Genomic DNA, 14,544 nt, shown 5'->3' with positions numbered 1-14,544 from the left:
GACTCAAGTCCGACTTGTGCCCTAATTTTAAAGACTCATGAGTTGACTTGGACTTGAGCACTGATTACTCAGACTTGGACTCGGACTCATCCATTAACAGCATGCGGACTTGTAAATTGGAGACGAGGATTCCATTTTGTAATTTATTTTTGTAACATGCCATAATTATTTTGCATAAGATATTTATATCTACATTAATTTTTATACTAATTTTGTGCAAGAGAATGCACATTCACCTGTTTTTACATCATGTTCAGGAACAAACTAATGTTAATGGCGCTAAAATGCCTGGAGAGATTGTCCCTAGGATTGTCCGCTCTGCTTATACAGACTTCTCGTGCAGTGGGAAAAAATGCACTGCTATGTGTTCCATATGTAGAAGAACTATCGAGGAGACTACGGGGAGAACCTCAAACTTCAATCATCATTTGGCGAGACTACACCCAGAGAAGTAAGTGATGCACTGTGTTCATTGCTCTGTTGATAGCGGGACTTGCTTGCTGACCAATGAACTAGCTAGTGTTAACCCTCTCTCATGTTATTTGCCCTGTTGATAGCAGGGCTTGTGTTGGACTCAACTCGGAACAGTAGTGGACTCGACTCTGACTTGACTCAGATCAGCAGTGGACTCGACTCGGACTTGACTCAATATTTTCTTTGATGACTTGGACTTTACTCGGACTTGCACACTGGGGACTCAAGACTGGGCTCAGACTCAAGGTTTAGTGACTCAACTTCAACACTGGACTAAACATCTCCTGTTTAGTCATGATTGCCTGATCAGGTTTTGTGGGGACTGATGGTGATCCAATCAAAGTTAATAATTCTTGGAGACAATTGATAAAACTGTGTGCAATAGTTGACAAGAATGTACATCTGACATAATAGCTTGGCAAGGTCTATGTATTATTACGAAGATATATTTCAAATGAGATGATCTGCGACAGCTTCAGACTGTGGAAGTGGGACTATTTGTTCTATATTTCATCTGAAATTTAGTATTAGATCAAGAGTGTGACCACCATTTATGAGTAGGTACTACAAGGATCTGATTAACCCCTACTGAAGCCTGAATGCACATGAGGACTGTTCTCAGAGGATCTTCCAGGTCACCAAAGTGAATATTAAAGTCTCCAACAATTAATGCTTTGTCTAAAGAAACAACTAGGTTCAAGATGAAATCTGCAAATTCACAAAGGAATTCAGAATATGGCCCCTGGGGTCTGCAAATAATACTTATCAGAATCAACTGGGTAGACTTATTTTTTGTGGCTACATATGTTAGTATAAAGAACTACTTTTTGTGTGATGCTTACATTATCATTATAAATAACTGCAAAGCCTCCTCCTCTGCCAGTTAGACAAAGTTTTATGCCGGAGGGAAAAAAAAGTTGCACACACTAATATTTAGTTGGACTGCCTTTTGCTTTGATTATGGTGCGCATTCACCTTGGAATTGTTTCAACAATTTTATGCAACATCACAACATTTATTTCCATTCAGAGTTACATTAATTTTTCACTAAGAACTTTATCTTGGTGATTGGAGTGTCGAACCATTCCATAAAGTCTTCTCCAGGACATCCAAAAGACTTTCAATAGGGTTAAGGTCGGGACTCTGTTGTGACCAGTTCATGTGTGAAAATGATTCCTTATGCTTCCTGAACCACTCTTTCACAATTTGAGCCCTAATTTTATGCTTGTGCCATCAGGGTAGAAATAATCCATTGATGGGATAGCCTGGTCATTCAGTACATTCTGGTAGTCAGCTGACTTCATTTTATTGCCACAGAATGTTGCTGAGTCTCAACCTGAGCAAGTGAAGCAACCCTGGGTTACAACACTGCCTCCAGAGACTTGTACAGTGGCCGCTATACATGATAGGTGCGGCGCTTCCCTTCTTACCCTGACATGCCCATTGCTCTGTAATCGGGTAAATCTGAACTCATCAGACCACATGACCTTTTTGCATTGCACCAGAGTCCTTTAGGCTCCCGAGGAAACTGAAGCCTTTTCTTCCAATTAGCCTCACTAACAAGTGGTTTTGTTATGGCCACACAGCTGTTTAGTCCCAATCCTGTGAGTTCTCGTCACATTGTGTGTGTGTGTGTGTGTGTGTGTGTGTGTGTGTGTGTGTGTGTGTGTGTGTAAATGCTCTTAATTTCACTATTAAACATAGTCGTGAGTTCTCCTAGCAATTCTTTTTACGATTTGTCTTCACCAAGTGTTTAAGTGATCTCCAATCATGGTCGGTCAGATTTTTTTCTGACCAAATTTCTTCCACAGCTGGCAGTTCACCAGTATTCTTCCAGGCTTTAATAATGTATTGGGCAGTTCTTAACCCAATTCCAGTACTTTCAGCAATCTACTTAGTTTTTTTTTTCTTTGCTTGATGCAGGCCAACAATTTAACCCTTCTAAAACACAGTACCATCTTTTCCACAACCACCAGATATGTCTTCCGATATGGTTATTAAAGAAATGAGAAGATGCTCACTGTATTAGTTAGGGTTAAAAGAATTGTTGCAGCTAAAACATTAATCACTATAGTAATTATGCAATCAAATGATCCAATCTTAAGTATTTGCTTATTTAAGACCAAATGCTGATACTTTTTCTTTTTTTTTTTTCTTTTTTTTGGGGGTGGGGGGAGTGGGGGTGTATATAGCTGTATCCGGGAGGACTAGCTTTATACAACATACTTCATGTTAAACACATACTTATTTGGTTTGATCGACATTTCTGTTAAACACAGTACATTAAATTCCTTATCAGCAATAATTTCAATAATAATTAACAATCAGAGCTTTAGATATGAGATCTAATATGTAAGTCCTAGCTTTAGATCAAATGTGCAAGCTGTACATTCAATATGATCTAATTTTATGTTAATTAGGTCACTAAAACATTCTCTGTACATTTATGCATTTTTGTTTCGCTCGGGGAACAGACACAGCCTCAATACGGTGGAACATAAGTGATGACTCAAGGCAGCTAGCAGAAGGTCGGTTTAGCCTGTTTCTCTGCTCCCTGGCCTTGGCTCTGGATTGTCGCAGATTAACTAGGCCTGTTCTGAGACTATGAGCTATGCTGCAAGAAATGAGAGCAGCACCTTCCCAAGTCGGATGGATACCATCCCGACCTAACAGGCCAGCTATGCCCTCAAAACTACTCCAATTATCTATAAAGCTTCCCTTGTTTTGGGAACACCACCTGGACATCCAGCAATTCAGTGACTATAACCTGCTGTAAGCTACAGTTGTGGTCAGAAATGTATATACAGTGACATGAATGTCATCTTGGATATGAATGTCATTACAATATTTGGGCTTTCAGTGATTTCTCTGAACTGTTCTTTTTCTGTGGCAGAATGATTGTACAGTGTACATCTTTTTAAAAAATAGAATTCGGTGCACAATTTTCTTTGGGTTTTCTGAAATCAACACAGGGTCAAAAATTTACATACACTCACTCAGATTATTAATTCAGAGGTGCCGAGACTTCAAAAATGTCTTTTATCTTGCCAAGGGCAAGGCCTCTTAACTTCCTGTTAGTGATTATGATTGACTACAGCTGGTAGCTTCTCTGTGCCTTCATAAAAAGTGTTTGTTTTCAGCACTCATTGGATTGACCAACACACAGTAAAATGGGAAAGTCCAAGGAGCTCAGTGCAGATTTGAGAAAGAGGATCACAGATGTACGCGTCTCAGGAATGTCTCTTAGAGCCATTTCTAAACAACTGCAGAACCCAAGATCAGTTCAAACAATTGTATGTAAGTTACTGGGAGGTGTAGTCACTTTGCCAAGCCACTTTGCTTCAAGAAAACCCAAACTGTCACCCTTGGCTGAAAGGAAATTGGTTCGGATGGTCAGGAACAACCCAGGAACCACCATGGCATAGCCCTGCCATGAACTGGAAGCTGATGGGTCACTGTCTTCAGTTCAGTGAGTTTTATATCACCATGGACTAAGAGGCTGCTATCCAAGAAAATAACCCCCTGCTCCAAAAGTAACACCTTCAAGCTTAACTAAAGTTTGCAACTGACCACATGGACAAAGGAAAAGCCTTCTGGAGGATAGCTGTATGGTCACATGAGACAAAGATTGAGTTGTTTGGCCACAATGACCACGATGTACAAAGGGACACTGTACCAGCTAGTGGTGGTGGTGGCAGCATCATGCTCTGGGGCTGTTTTACTGCCAGTGAAACTGGTTCATTGCACAAAGTGGATGGAATAATGAAGAAGGAGGACTACCTCAGAATTCTTCACAACCTCAAACCACTGGAAACTTGAACATGATTGGGAGTCACAACAGGACAATGAACCCAAACACGCATCAGAGCTGGTTGTGGAGGATAAGGCAGGCTAACATTAAGCTTAAAACAAGTCCTGACTTCAGCCCTATTGAAAATATATGGACCGTGCTTATAAGTCGACTTCATGCCAAGAAAAAAAAACAAATTTAATTGAACTCTTCCAAATCTACCATGAAGAGTCGTGAAATGTCCAACCAGAATTCTGCCAGAAGCTTGTTCATAGGAAACAAAAAATGTTTGGTCAAGGTGAATCTTGCAAAAAGACATTTTACCCAAATATTAGGTGTGCTGTATGTACATTTTTGACCCTGTATGTATACGTTTGACCCTGTGTTGATTTCAGAAAACCTAAAGAAAATTGTGCACCGGATTCTAGGTTTTTTATTTGTTTTGGTTTTTAAGATGTATGCTGTACAATCATTCTGCCACAGAAAAAGAACAATTCAGAGAAATCATTGAAAGCCCAAATATTGCCATGACATTCATATCCAAAATGACATTCATGTCATTGTATATAAACTTCTGACCACAACTGTACATCACCACACCACATTGGGATGGGGCCAGAGCATATTACAGCATCAGACATCGCCTTCGCTAATTTAAACACCTCTACAAAGTTACTCTTAGTAACCTCTGACTGACGAAGGCGTATATTGTTAGATCCTACATGAATAACTATCTTTGAAAACCTATGCTTGCCTAAGATCTTAAGACCTGCTGAATCCGGTGCTCTGGCTCCCAGTATACACCTAACTGAAACTGCTGGTGCCCCTAAATGCTTAGCTAAATTCATGTGCAGTAAGATAGTGTCCTATAAATAAAGCTTTTTCAGGTTTCTTAGAGGGCGTTTCACTGAGGAGAGCAAACCTGTTAGACACATGAAGTGGAGAGGAGTGGTGTCCTTTCTTCTTGGCATGTTGCAGACACACTCCCTTAATGGAAGTAGGAAGGGTGTACTGATTGGGGAAAATTGAAATCTACTGATTTTTTGTTTTGTTTTGTTTTTGTCACCTGAGGTTATTTGTTTTTGTAATATTAATTGCACTAATAATGTGGAAAAAAATAATGTAGGTATTAATCTGCGTTAATTTTGGTTTTTATTAAAAAGTTAAGAGATGTAGATTTTTACATAACGTTATAACTTATAGACTACATATAAGTTCATGATGCATGAAAGGCTCTGGTAATACATATCACACTTCACTTCCGCTTCACATCTCACTCTGGAAACACCAGTCTACTGTCATAAAATGTCCACATATGCAAATTAAAAACATTATAAAGCTAGAATGATTTCAATTTCTTCAGCCTAGTCAAAAATGAAAGAACATGGTTGGTTTTCATTTTAAATTGTAACTAATGATGCATCCAACAATAATGGAAAATAAAAAAAACACATCCCAAAAGCAGAATTTGCAGTATCAGAGAAAAAGTTTTTGTGTACAGTACCTAGGCCATGGACTTGAATGGTAACACTTTTTTCCAGACTTTTCACTGAGAGTTGACCGAGAGTGTAGTAAGTATCTTCAGGAGGTTAATACCGGCAGCTACAGTCAAGGTTGTTCAAAGTTACACTTTTTAGTAGCATGTGTAACCACGATTTGCATTCTGTAGTGCAGTGCATCTCCTTTACATAGAGTGAAGGAGATTAGCTGGTCTTAGGCAGTCATGCAGATGCAGGAGATGAAAGTTCTGATCCTGAGCCACTGTTGTGACATGTCTTCTGAGGGCATGCGGTCTATGGTAGCAAACTGCTGGAACCATCTTCTAAAGCCCTGGTCACACTACAGCTCACAATGGGTTTACAAATACTTGGTGATGAAAAATTGGTAGTATCGCTACCAATCGTGCAATACACGGCGATTGTTCACTGAGCTTCACAAGTTGTTTTTTGGTGCATCTCCACCTCGTGAGTGGCCAAAAACATCATGAAAAATTTCAGTTCATGCATTGAAATTTGGTAGCAATGTTTTCATTGGCAAACTAAGCAGCGAATACTCATAGATGGGTTTGGGAATATTTCCCAAAGCTTGAGGAACCTTCTTCAAGCCTCTTGATATGTATTTGCCTTGAATCCATGTCCCTGATGCTCCCAGGAGCCTCATCAACACAGCGGCTTGGCATAGCCTAACCTTCACCTGGACTTAAAAAGTGCATTTACATTCAGGGACCCAGTCGTTATGGGAAACACCTGATGCTGATTTGAACATAATTAACATGTGCACATACGTAAGGACTCTTTTCACAGAGACTTTGCAAGTATTCTGTCAGGTATGCAGCAGTAGACGGATGTAAGTGTAGGAAGGAAGAGTGTTTATTAGCAGGTGTGATATTTACAAAAACAAAATGTGAGGCAAGAAAACACAAATGAAACCAAAATCACAAGCATAACCATGTCTAGAAACAGATGTGACAGTCAGTGCGTTTACATGCACATAGAGAAAATCAAATTTCTGCCGTTGCTCATCTGAAATCGAAGTTCTAAATGGCATGTAAACACCTTAGCTAGGCTGAAATTGAACCGAACTTGATTTCTTGCAATCGAGCTACACGACCTAGATTATGCGATTTCTGCCGAGCTACTTAGTGCATGTAAACCCTATCGAGCTACGTATTCGATCTACTTACTTCAGCACTGCCCCTTCCGGAAGTGACGAATGACGAGACCACAAGCGGGAAACACAACAGCCTCGGTCGGCATGACACTTCACCTTAGCCGCCCACTTTATTAGGAACACTTCTGTTCGTACATACAAACTACAAACACTCTTCTTAGAGTTTAGAGTTTATTTTATTTTTAAAAGGGACAGTGTACAAATTAAACATTATCCTTGTAGTAAGGACAGATGTCTGTACCAGGTTATAGCAGTACATGCTAATTTCCGCCTGTAGTCCCTTTGTTTATACTCTTGAATAGCTCTTCTTCATGACGACAACCGGAAGTGTACCAACACGATGGGGCGTGTAGCGCCACCTGTGGCTCGGGTGCACAATGCACCTCACTCAATAGCTCGATTTCACAGTATGCATGTAGGATTGGATTTCTCTGGCACCCCTGCTGGGACCCTTTGCTCGATTACCGACAGCAGCTCGATTTGGATGCGCATGTAAACGTACTGAGTGATAATGATAATGCTTTGCATAGCCTCTGTGTTCTAATATGCGCATGCTGATTGCGCTCAAATCAGCATCAGGTTTTTCCCATAACGACTGGGTCCTGTGAGCAAGCATGACCACTCAACCATGTGAAGGCGTGACAGTCAAGTGTTCGCCTGCTGTGTGACCACAACTTTTAGCTCGCCTGTATATCACCATGCATCATCACCAAAACATCTCATTTTCACCGATGACCTATTGCAAAGCATCACAAGCTGTAGTGTGACCATAGCTTAAGGTGGCTTATTGTTTAAAAATGAACATTTACAGCTGCAGCAATTTGGCGAATTGGCATGCCAGCTTGCAACTTGACAGTTGCCCTCTCCCAGTTGACTTATGATATCTGTGGCATAGTGATGTGTGACAAATCTGGAGGATTTAGGGTGGTCTTTTATTGTCCCCAATATTAAGATACGTCAGTGTACTGATTATATTGCCCAGGCAGAGTTTCAGCTGGCCACACCTGTCTGTTGGGTGGATTATCTTGTATTGGACTTTACTCATTACTGAGTAGATATATAAGCAAATTCTTTGTTCATTTTAAACCCACAAGCAGTGCAGGTCTATGCAAAAATAACTGGAGTTATGTAACTCAACATTTCAGTAAAAAAATATATTTCCCCCTTTTTAAGGTGTTATGTTAATTTTGTTCAGTGTACAAACAAACATCAAGTGACTGAAACCAACCAGAAATATTTATTTGTATCCGTATTTAATATCAACAATAGGGGGTCCAGTGCATGCCTATAACTGCCTATAGATGGATGTATTTTTTTATAATATGTTTTTAAATGTTACAGATGAGAATAATGTAGAAGTCTGGATAAAAGTAACTCCCAAAAGATATGAATGAAACATTTGGGGGAAAATGCTTGCTACTTTCACTCACACAGTGCTCACACCTGACATCTACTGCCATACAGTTCTCTTGCTTACCCTGAAACAATTTGAATTATTATATGTGTTGTGTTTATGCAAACATAAAAAACCCAACCTTTTTTGTATTTAAAAATAATAACTGCATCATTCAAGCTATCGAGTATGACCATTAAACATTTGGTCATACTCGATAGCTTGTTTAATGCCACTGTTACAATCACAGTAGCATTAAACGGTCACATGTTTTCCATGTTGTGTTTCTCTAGGCTTGAAGAAGACAGCACAAGCTGTCAAGAAGAGGAGGAGGAACAAATGGAAGTGAAATATATTCCACCTACAGTTACACCTTTTATAAACATGCCTGAAAATCACACAAACAATAATAGTGAAGATAGTGTTCTGGCCAGTCCCCTATGCCCACAGTCACCCTCTGCAGAAAAAAAGATCCTAGAGATATCTGTTCTTCGCCGTCAAGAACGTGTGTTACAGTTGCAGGAGGAATATTATTCCCTCAAAATCAAACATCTCAAAGCACGGATGTTGATGGACCTTTGATGGGACCCTGAGGCCATATGAAAAAAGACTTTTAAAAAACATGAGGAATTCTAGGTCTAGATTTCTATTGTCATAGCTGTGGCCTCGATTATCTGTTCAATCAAAAGCTGATCATGTGGACCACAATTCTCTTTGTATCTGATTAGTCTTCAGAACAACCTAATGAATCCTTTGTGTGTATACTGTATGTGTGTGGTTCATGAGAAATTGTCTGGCATAGTATAATCCAATATTCAGTATTTGATATAATACCGTTTCACCAATAGATGGCAAAATAGACTTATTGAATCAAACATAGACTTATTGAATCAAACAATAAAAGCCAAGCCAGTGTGCAGATTAATCTATGAACAAAATTTCTCAGTTTATACGGTTCTAAACCTATTTTGATATCACTAATAATCTCATTGGCTGTCATTTCACATCAGATTTTGTCAGATTTCCACAAATATTTTCTATTAGTCAGTACATCTCTCATTATTCAATGTATCCACCAATATTACAAAGCTGTAAGCAAAATGACTTAAAAAATAGCGCTCCTCACTTCTCATATTTCTTATCAACTGTACATGAACACATAATTCAGACAGAATGAACAATACATAATTTAGGATGACTTGCAACACTTGATAAAGTGTAATACATGAATGTGCAGGTTCAGCACAACGCATGATTAAAATAATACATAATATAGAATGGACAATTGTTTGAGTCAGACTGCACATTACTTGATACAAAATAGCCTAGGCTAGATCATTATGGCATGTAAAAATGCAGGTGCAGAAGTTAGAACGATGCACAATTTAGAAGGAAATAGGTCACTGATTTAGCAGAAAACAGCCTTTCAGTATAATCGTTCTCAAATCCTCTGAAAGAAATAGCAGATGAGTACAACAGTAAAAAAAAATATTTTGTATGTGATTACACATGAAATATTCCATAAAAGTAATTTATCTTCTCTGTGGACCTCCAAGCATTATATAGACACTGCTATTGTCTTCTGATCTGACATCTGTCTGCCTAATTAGAGCTAATAAGATTTTGAATGTCCAACTGGTTTTATATTAAATTTGTATTAACTTTTAACTTAAAAGTAGGAGATAGAAACTAAAAGGTTTTAGAGGAACAAAGATGTCTAAAAATTCCAGGTAGGAGTCTTAGTTTGCAGATCAAATTTAGTTCTGCACTAACACCTTAAAATAACAACATTGTAAAACTGGATGTATGTTTATGTTCTGTGTGAGAGGCTGTGATGCTATTTTTGCTGTTTCAGCTATAGATGTTCCACTGTGAATCTTGTTAAATAATAACCATGTTCATATCACGTGATCTGATTATAAGTTGTCAACTGAGAATGATAACTGCTCACACCTGGTATTTCCATGTTTCAAATGTGTGTTCAGTGAACACTTGTAATTTGTTAGTCGCAGAGTTGTCAAATCTGACAAAAGCAATCCTCCATCAACTTCAAAACCAAACAAATGCCAAATGAAGACAACTTCCAATGTTATTTCCTGAATAAACCATCGCATACTGAGGGTCTATAAAAGTTTCACAGTTTCATTGTACAGCATTCTCATCTGGTGCAGCATTTTTGACAGGATTTACTCATCTAATCATGCTTAATGTGTTTTCAGTAGTCACAAACATGAAAAGAGAGGGAAGTAACTTGTGACCTGTGAATTCGCAAGCCTCAGTCTTTTGACTCAAAAGAAAAGAAGTAGGTGGGACTATAGTCTCTTTGGCCAGAAAAAAAAATTATGCAGTGATAATGCAAGATTTTACCTTGTTGTTTTTTACTGTTACTTGGTTAATTACTAGCTAGTTACCCCCACATTCTTTGTAAAATCTCATTAACTTACAAACTGCCTTTAATCGCAGGAAAACAGCATGATTTGTTGTGGCACTGGCCTAACACCAGTCAGAAGTAGCATAATGTTGATGTGTGCAACTTGACAGTATGATGAGATCAGTTTGTATGCAGAAAATTGGATGGTGCTTTTTTTTTAAATTGAAAAAAGAAATACAGGTTTTTAGGGCTTAATCTCCACCTAGTCGGTCCTTTTTCTTTTGATTATTGATTATGAATACCTGGAGAAAGAGAGAAACAAGACACACACACATCAGGTTTTGCTCAATCTGAAGTTTACTGATAAAGCATGAGTATTTATAGAACTCTTCTTAAGCAAAGCGTTTACAAATGTACATCAAAACAGGAGGTTAGGGTGGTTCTGTAGTACAGTGATGCTTGAAAGTTTATGAACCCTTTAGAATTTTCTATATTTCTACATAAATATGACCTAAAGCATCATCAGATTTTCACACAAGTCCTAAAAGTAGATAAAGAGAACCCAGTTAAACAAATGAGACAAAAATATTATACTTGGTCATTTATTTATTGAGGGAAATGATCCAATATTACATATCTCTAAGTGGCAAAAGTATGTGAACCTTTGCTTTCAGTATCTGGTGTGACCCCCTTGTGCAGCAATAACTGCAACTAAACATTTACGGTAACTGTTGATCAGTCCTGCACACCGGCTTGGAGGAATTTTAGCCTATTCCTCCATACAGAACAGCTTCAACTCTGGGATGTTGGTGGGTTTCCTCACATGAACTGCTTGCTTCAGGTCCTTCCACAACATTTTGATTGGATTAAGGTCAGGACTTTGACTTGGCCATTCCAAAACATTAATTTTATTCTTCTTTAACCATTCTTTGGTAGAACGACTTGTGTGCTTAGGGTCGTTGTCTTGCTGTATGACCCACCTTCTCTTGAGATTCAGTTCACAGACAGATGTCCTGACATTTTCCTTTAGAATTCGCTGGTATAATTCAGAATTTATTGTTCCATCAATGATGGCAAGCTGTCCTGGCCCAGATGCAGCAAAACAGGCCCAAACCATGGTACTATCACCACCATATTTCACAGATGGGATAAGGTTCTTATGCTGGAATGCAGTGTTTTGCTTTCTCCAAACATAACGTTTCTCATTTAAACCAAAAAGTTCTATTTTGGCCTCATCCGTCCACAAAACATTTTTCCAATAGCCTTCTGGCTTGTCCACATGATCTTTAGCAAACTGCAGACAAGCAGCAATGTTCTTTTTGGAGAGTAGTGGCTTTCTCTTTGCAACCCTGCCATGCACACCATTGTTGTTCAGTGTTCTCCTGATGGTGGACTCATGAACATTAACATTAGCCAATGTGAGAGAGGCCTTCGGTTGCTTAGAAGTTACCCTGGGGTCCTTTGTGACCTCACCGACTATTACACGCCTTGCTCTTGGAGTGATCTTTGTTGGTCAACCACTCCTGGGGAGGGTACCAATGGTCTTGAATGTCCTCCATTGACTGTGGATTGGTGGAGTCCAAACTCTTTAGAGATGGTTTTGTAACCTTTTCCAGCCTGATGAGCTTAAACAACGCTTTTTCTGAGGTCCTCAGAAATTTCCTTTGTTTGTGCCATGATACACTTCCACAAATGTGTTGTGAAGATCAGACTTTGATCAATCCCTGTTCTTTAAATAAAACAGGGTGCCCACTGACACCTGATTGTCATCCCATTGATTGAAAACACCTGACTCTAATTTCATGTTCAAATTAACTGCTAATCCTAGAGGTTCACATACTTTTGCCACTCACAGATATGTAATATTGGATCATTTTCCTCAATAAATTAATGACCAAATATAATATTTTTGTCTCATTTGTTTAACTGGGTTCTCTTTATCTACTTTTAGGACTTGTGTGAAAATCTGATGATGTTTTAGGTCATATTTATGCAGAAATATAGAAAATTCTAAAGGGTTCACAAACTTTCAAGCACCACTGTATATCAGAAACAGAGCACACAATTTAAAACCACACTAGATGGCATTATTCTAACATTGTATACTTTTATTCTATCAGAATAACTACAAAAAGTAATCTTGTTCAACATCCTCAAAGGTCGGATACAAGCATCAAATAAATAGGATTTTCCCAAGAGTACACAGTCCTAGTTACCAGTGATCTGACACAGGATATCAGCGGTGAGAGACAACAGACAGCACCAGGCTAATATGAGAATTAAATCTTGGCCTTGTATCTTGTTTTTAAAGAAATTTCTAAGAACTCTATAAGTGAAGGGAGCAATCTCTGGGACTCTGTGTCAATCAGAAATATACATATGACTAAGTTTATGGAAAATATGCAAAAACAGTGTCATGATCTAAAGAGAAGTAACGAACCAATCTAGGCATTAAGTCAAGTCCCTTGACGATGCTTCCCAAAGGCTGAAAAAGATGTGAATAATAAAATAATAATAATAAAGCTCAATTAATGATTACCTGAAACAATGTGTAAAACTAAACATAAAATGAAACAAACAATAATATCAAACTTATTCATAGCATCTGCTGATGGTGCTTTCTTGAACCGGTAGGCATAGATCCACTGTGGTTGCGCAGATGTCAGAACTGCAGTTCCGGTGACAGCTTTGATGTCAGTTGGAGGTCCATACGCTGCTTACCCCACTTTGCGAGGTTTCAGAGATTTCACAAAGGCCCTGTCACCTGGAAGGAATGGATGAATAGGTTGCTCTGAGAGAAGAGGATGAGAACAAGAGCACCATGAACCCTATTCGATTTCTCAGTCAGTGCTTGGGTGTAATCAGCAACAATTGTGTCCAGGTCTCCTGTGAAAGAAATACCAGGGTAAATTTTTTTACCCATGGGGTGGGGAAGAGTCTTCCCATTAGGATTTTGAAAGGTAACAATTTGGTCATTGAGTTAGATGACGTACGTATTTCACAGAGGACTGCAGGCAAAACATCAATACAGTTTTTACCTGTTTCCATCATAATCTTTGTCAATCTGTTTTTGACCCTTTGGTGCATTATTTCAAGAACTCCTGAAGATTGTGGATGAAAAGGGGCATGAAATTTCCAATCAATACTAAGATATTGACAGAGCTTTTGCATGGATTTAGAGGTGAAAGGAGTTCCTTTATCGCTATCAATGACTGTAGGAATACCATATTGTGGAATAATTTCTTAGAAAGAATTTTTACCATGGTGTTAGCATTTTTGGTTGAACATGGGAATGCTTCTACCCATTTTAAAAATCTGTCTACAATCACAAGTAGATATTTGAGTTTACCTACTGGAGGCATGTGTGTGAAGTCTATTTGCAATGACTGTAATGGAGCTTCAGGGAGCGGTAGATCATCATGTTTAGAAGTTTTTCTTGGAAGACTTGTCTGTGTACAGATTACACAGGTGTCTAATATTCAAGCGACCAGTTTGTTCACATCAGCAATACAGTATTGATTTATTTAGCATCTTTCTTAACCCTCTTCAAGTAACATGAGAAATACCATAATGTTGCACAAGAAAAGGCAAGGCAGACTTAAGAAGAGCGAAATGAGCGTGTTTATTGTGTAGGAGACCATTGTCATTGACAAAACAATTCTCTGAAGCCCATTGCTTCAGATCATTGGTCACACTTCAAGAATTTTAAAGGAGATACACAGAGCCTTTATTTTAAAATAAATTTCTGAGTGGATAGTATCTCCATCCTTGACTCTTGTATGCTGCATAAATGGGAATAAAAATATATATATATATTTAAGAGTTAAACTCGACTGCAAAGTTGGC

General features: G+C 38.5%; 1 protein-coding gene across 9 annotated transcripts in view; it reads left to right on the top strand.

The window, feature by feature from the left end:
• si:dkey-6e2.2 (uncharacterized) overlaps positions 1-10,445 on the top strand; it is an 84,219-nt gene extending 73,774 nt beyond the window's left edge. For 7 of the 9 annotated variants that reach the window (XM_060919192.1, XM_060919188.1, XM_060919187.1 and 4 more), the window contains 2 exons: positions 344-451; positions 8,621-10,445. In XM_060919192.1, coding sequence (XP_060775175.1) covers positions 344-451; positions 8,621-8,909 — 397 coding nt within the window. In that variant the 3' untranslated portion in view covers positions 8,910-10,445. The remainder of the gene's footprint in view (positions 1-343; positions 452-8,620) is intronic. The other 2 variants (XM_060919191.1, XM_060919193.1) reach the window with 2 other exon arrangements.
• The last annotated feature ends 4,099 nt before the right edge of the window (positions 10,446-14,544 follow it).

The sequence above is a fragment of the Neoarius graeffei genome, chromosome 4 (assembly GCF_027579695.1).
Source record: "Neoarius graeffei isolate fNeoGra1 chromosome 4, fNeoGra1.pri, whole genome shotgun sequence".
Classification (NCBI taxonomy): domain Eukaryota; kingdom Metazoa; phylum Chordata; class Actinopteri; order Siluriformes; family Ariidae; genus Neoarius; species Neoarius graeffei.
Note: the sequence above shows the minus strand (reverse complement) of the source record. Positions and strands in the feature narration are given on the sequence as shown.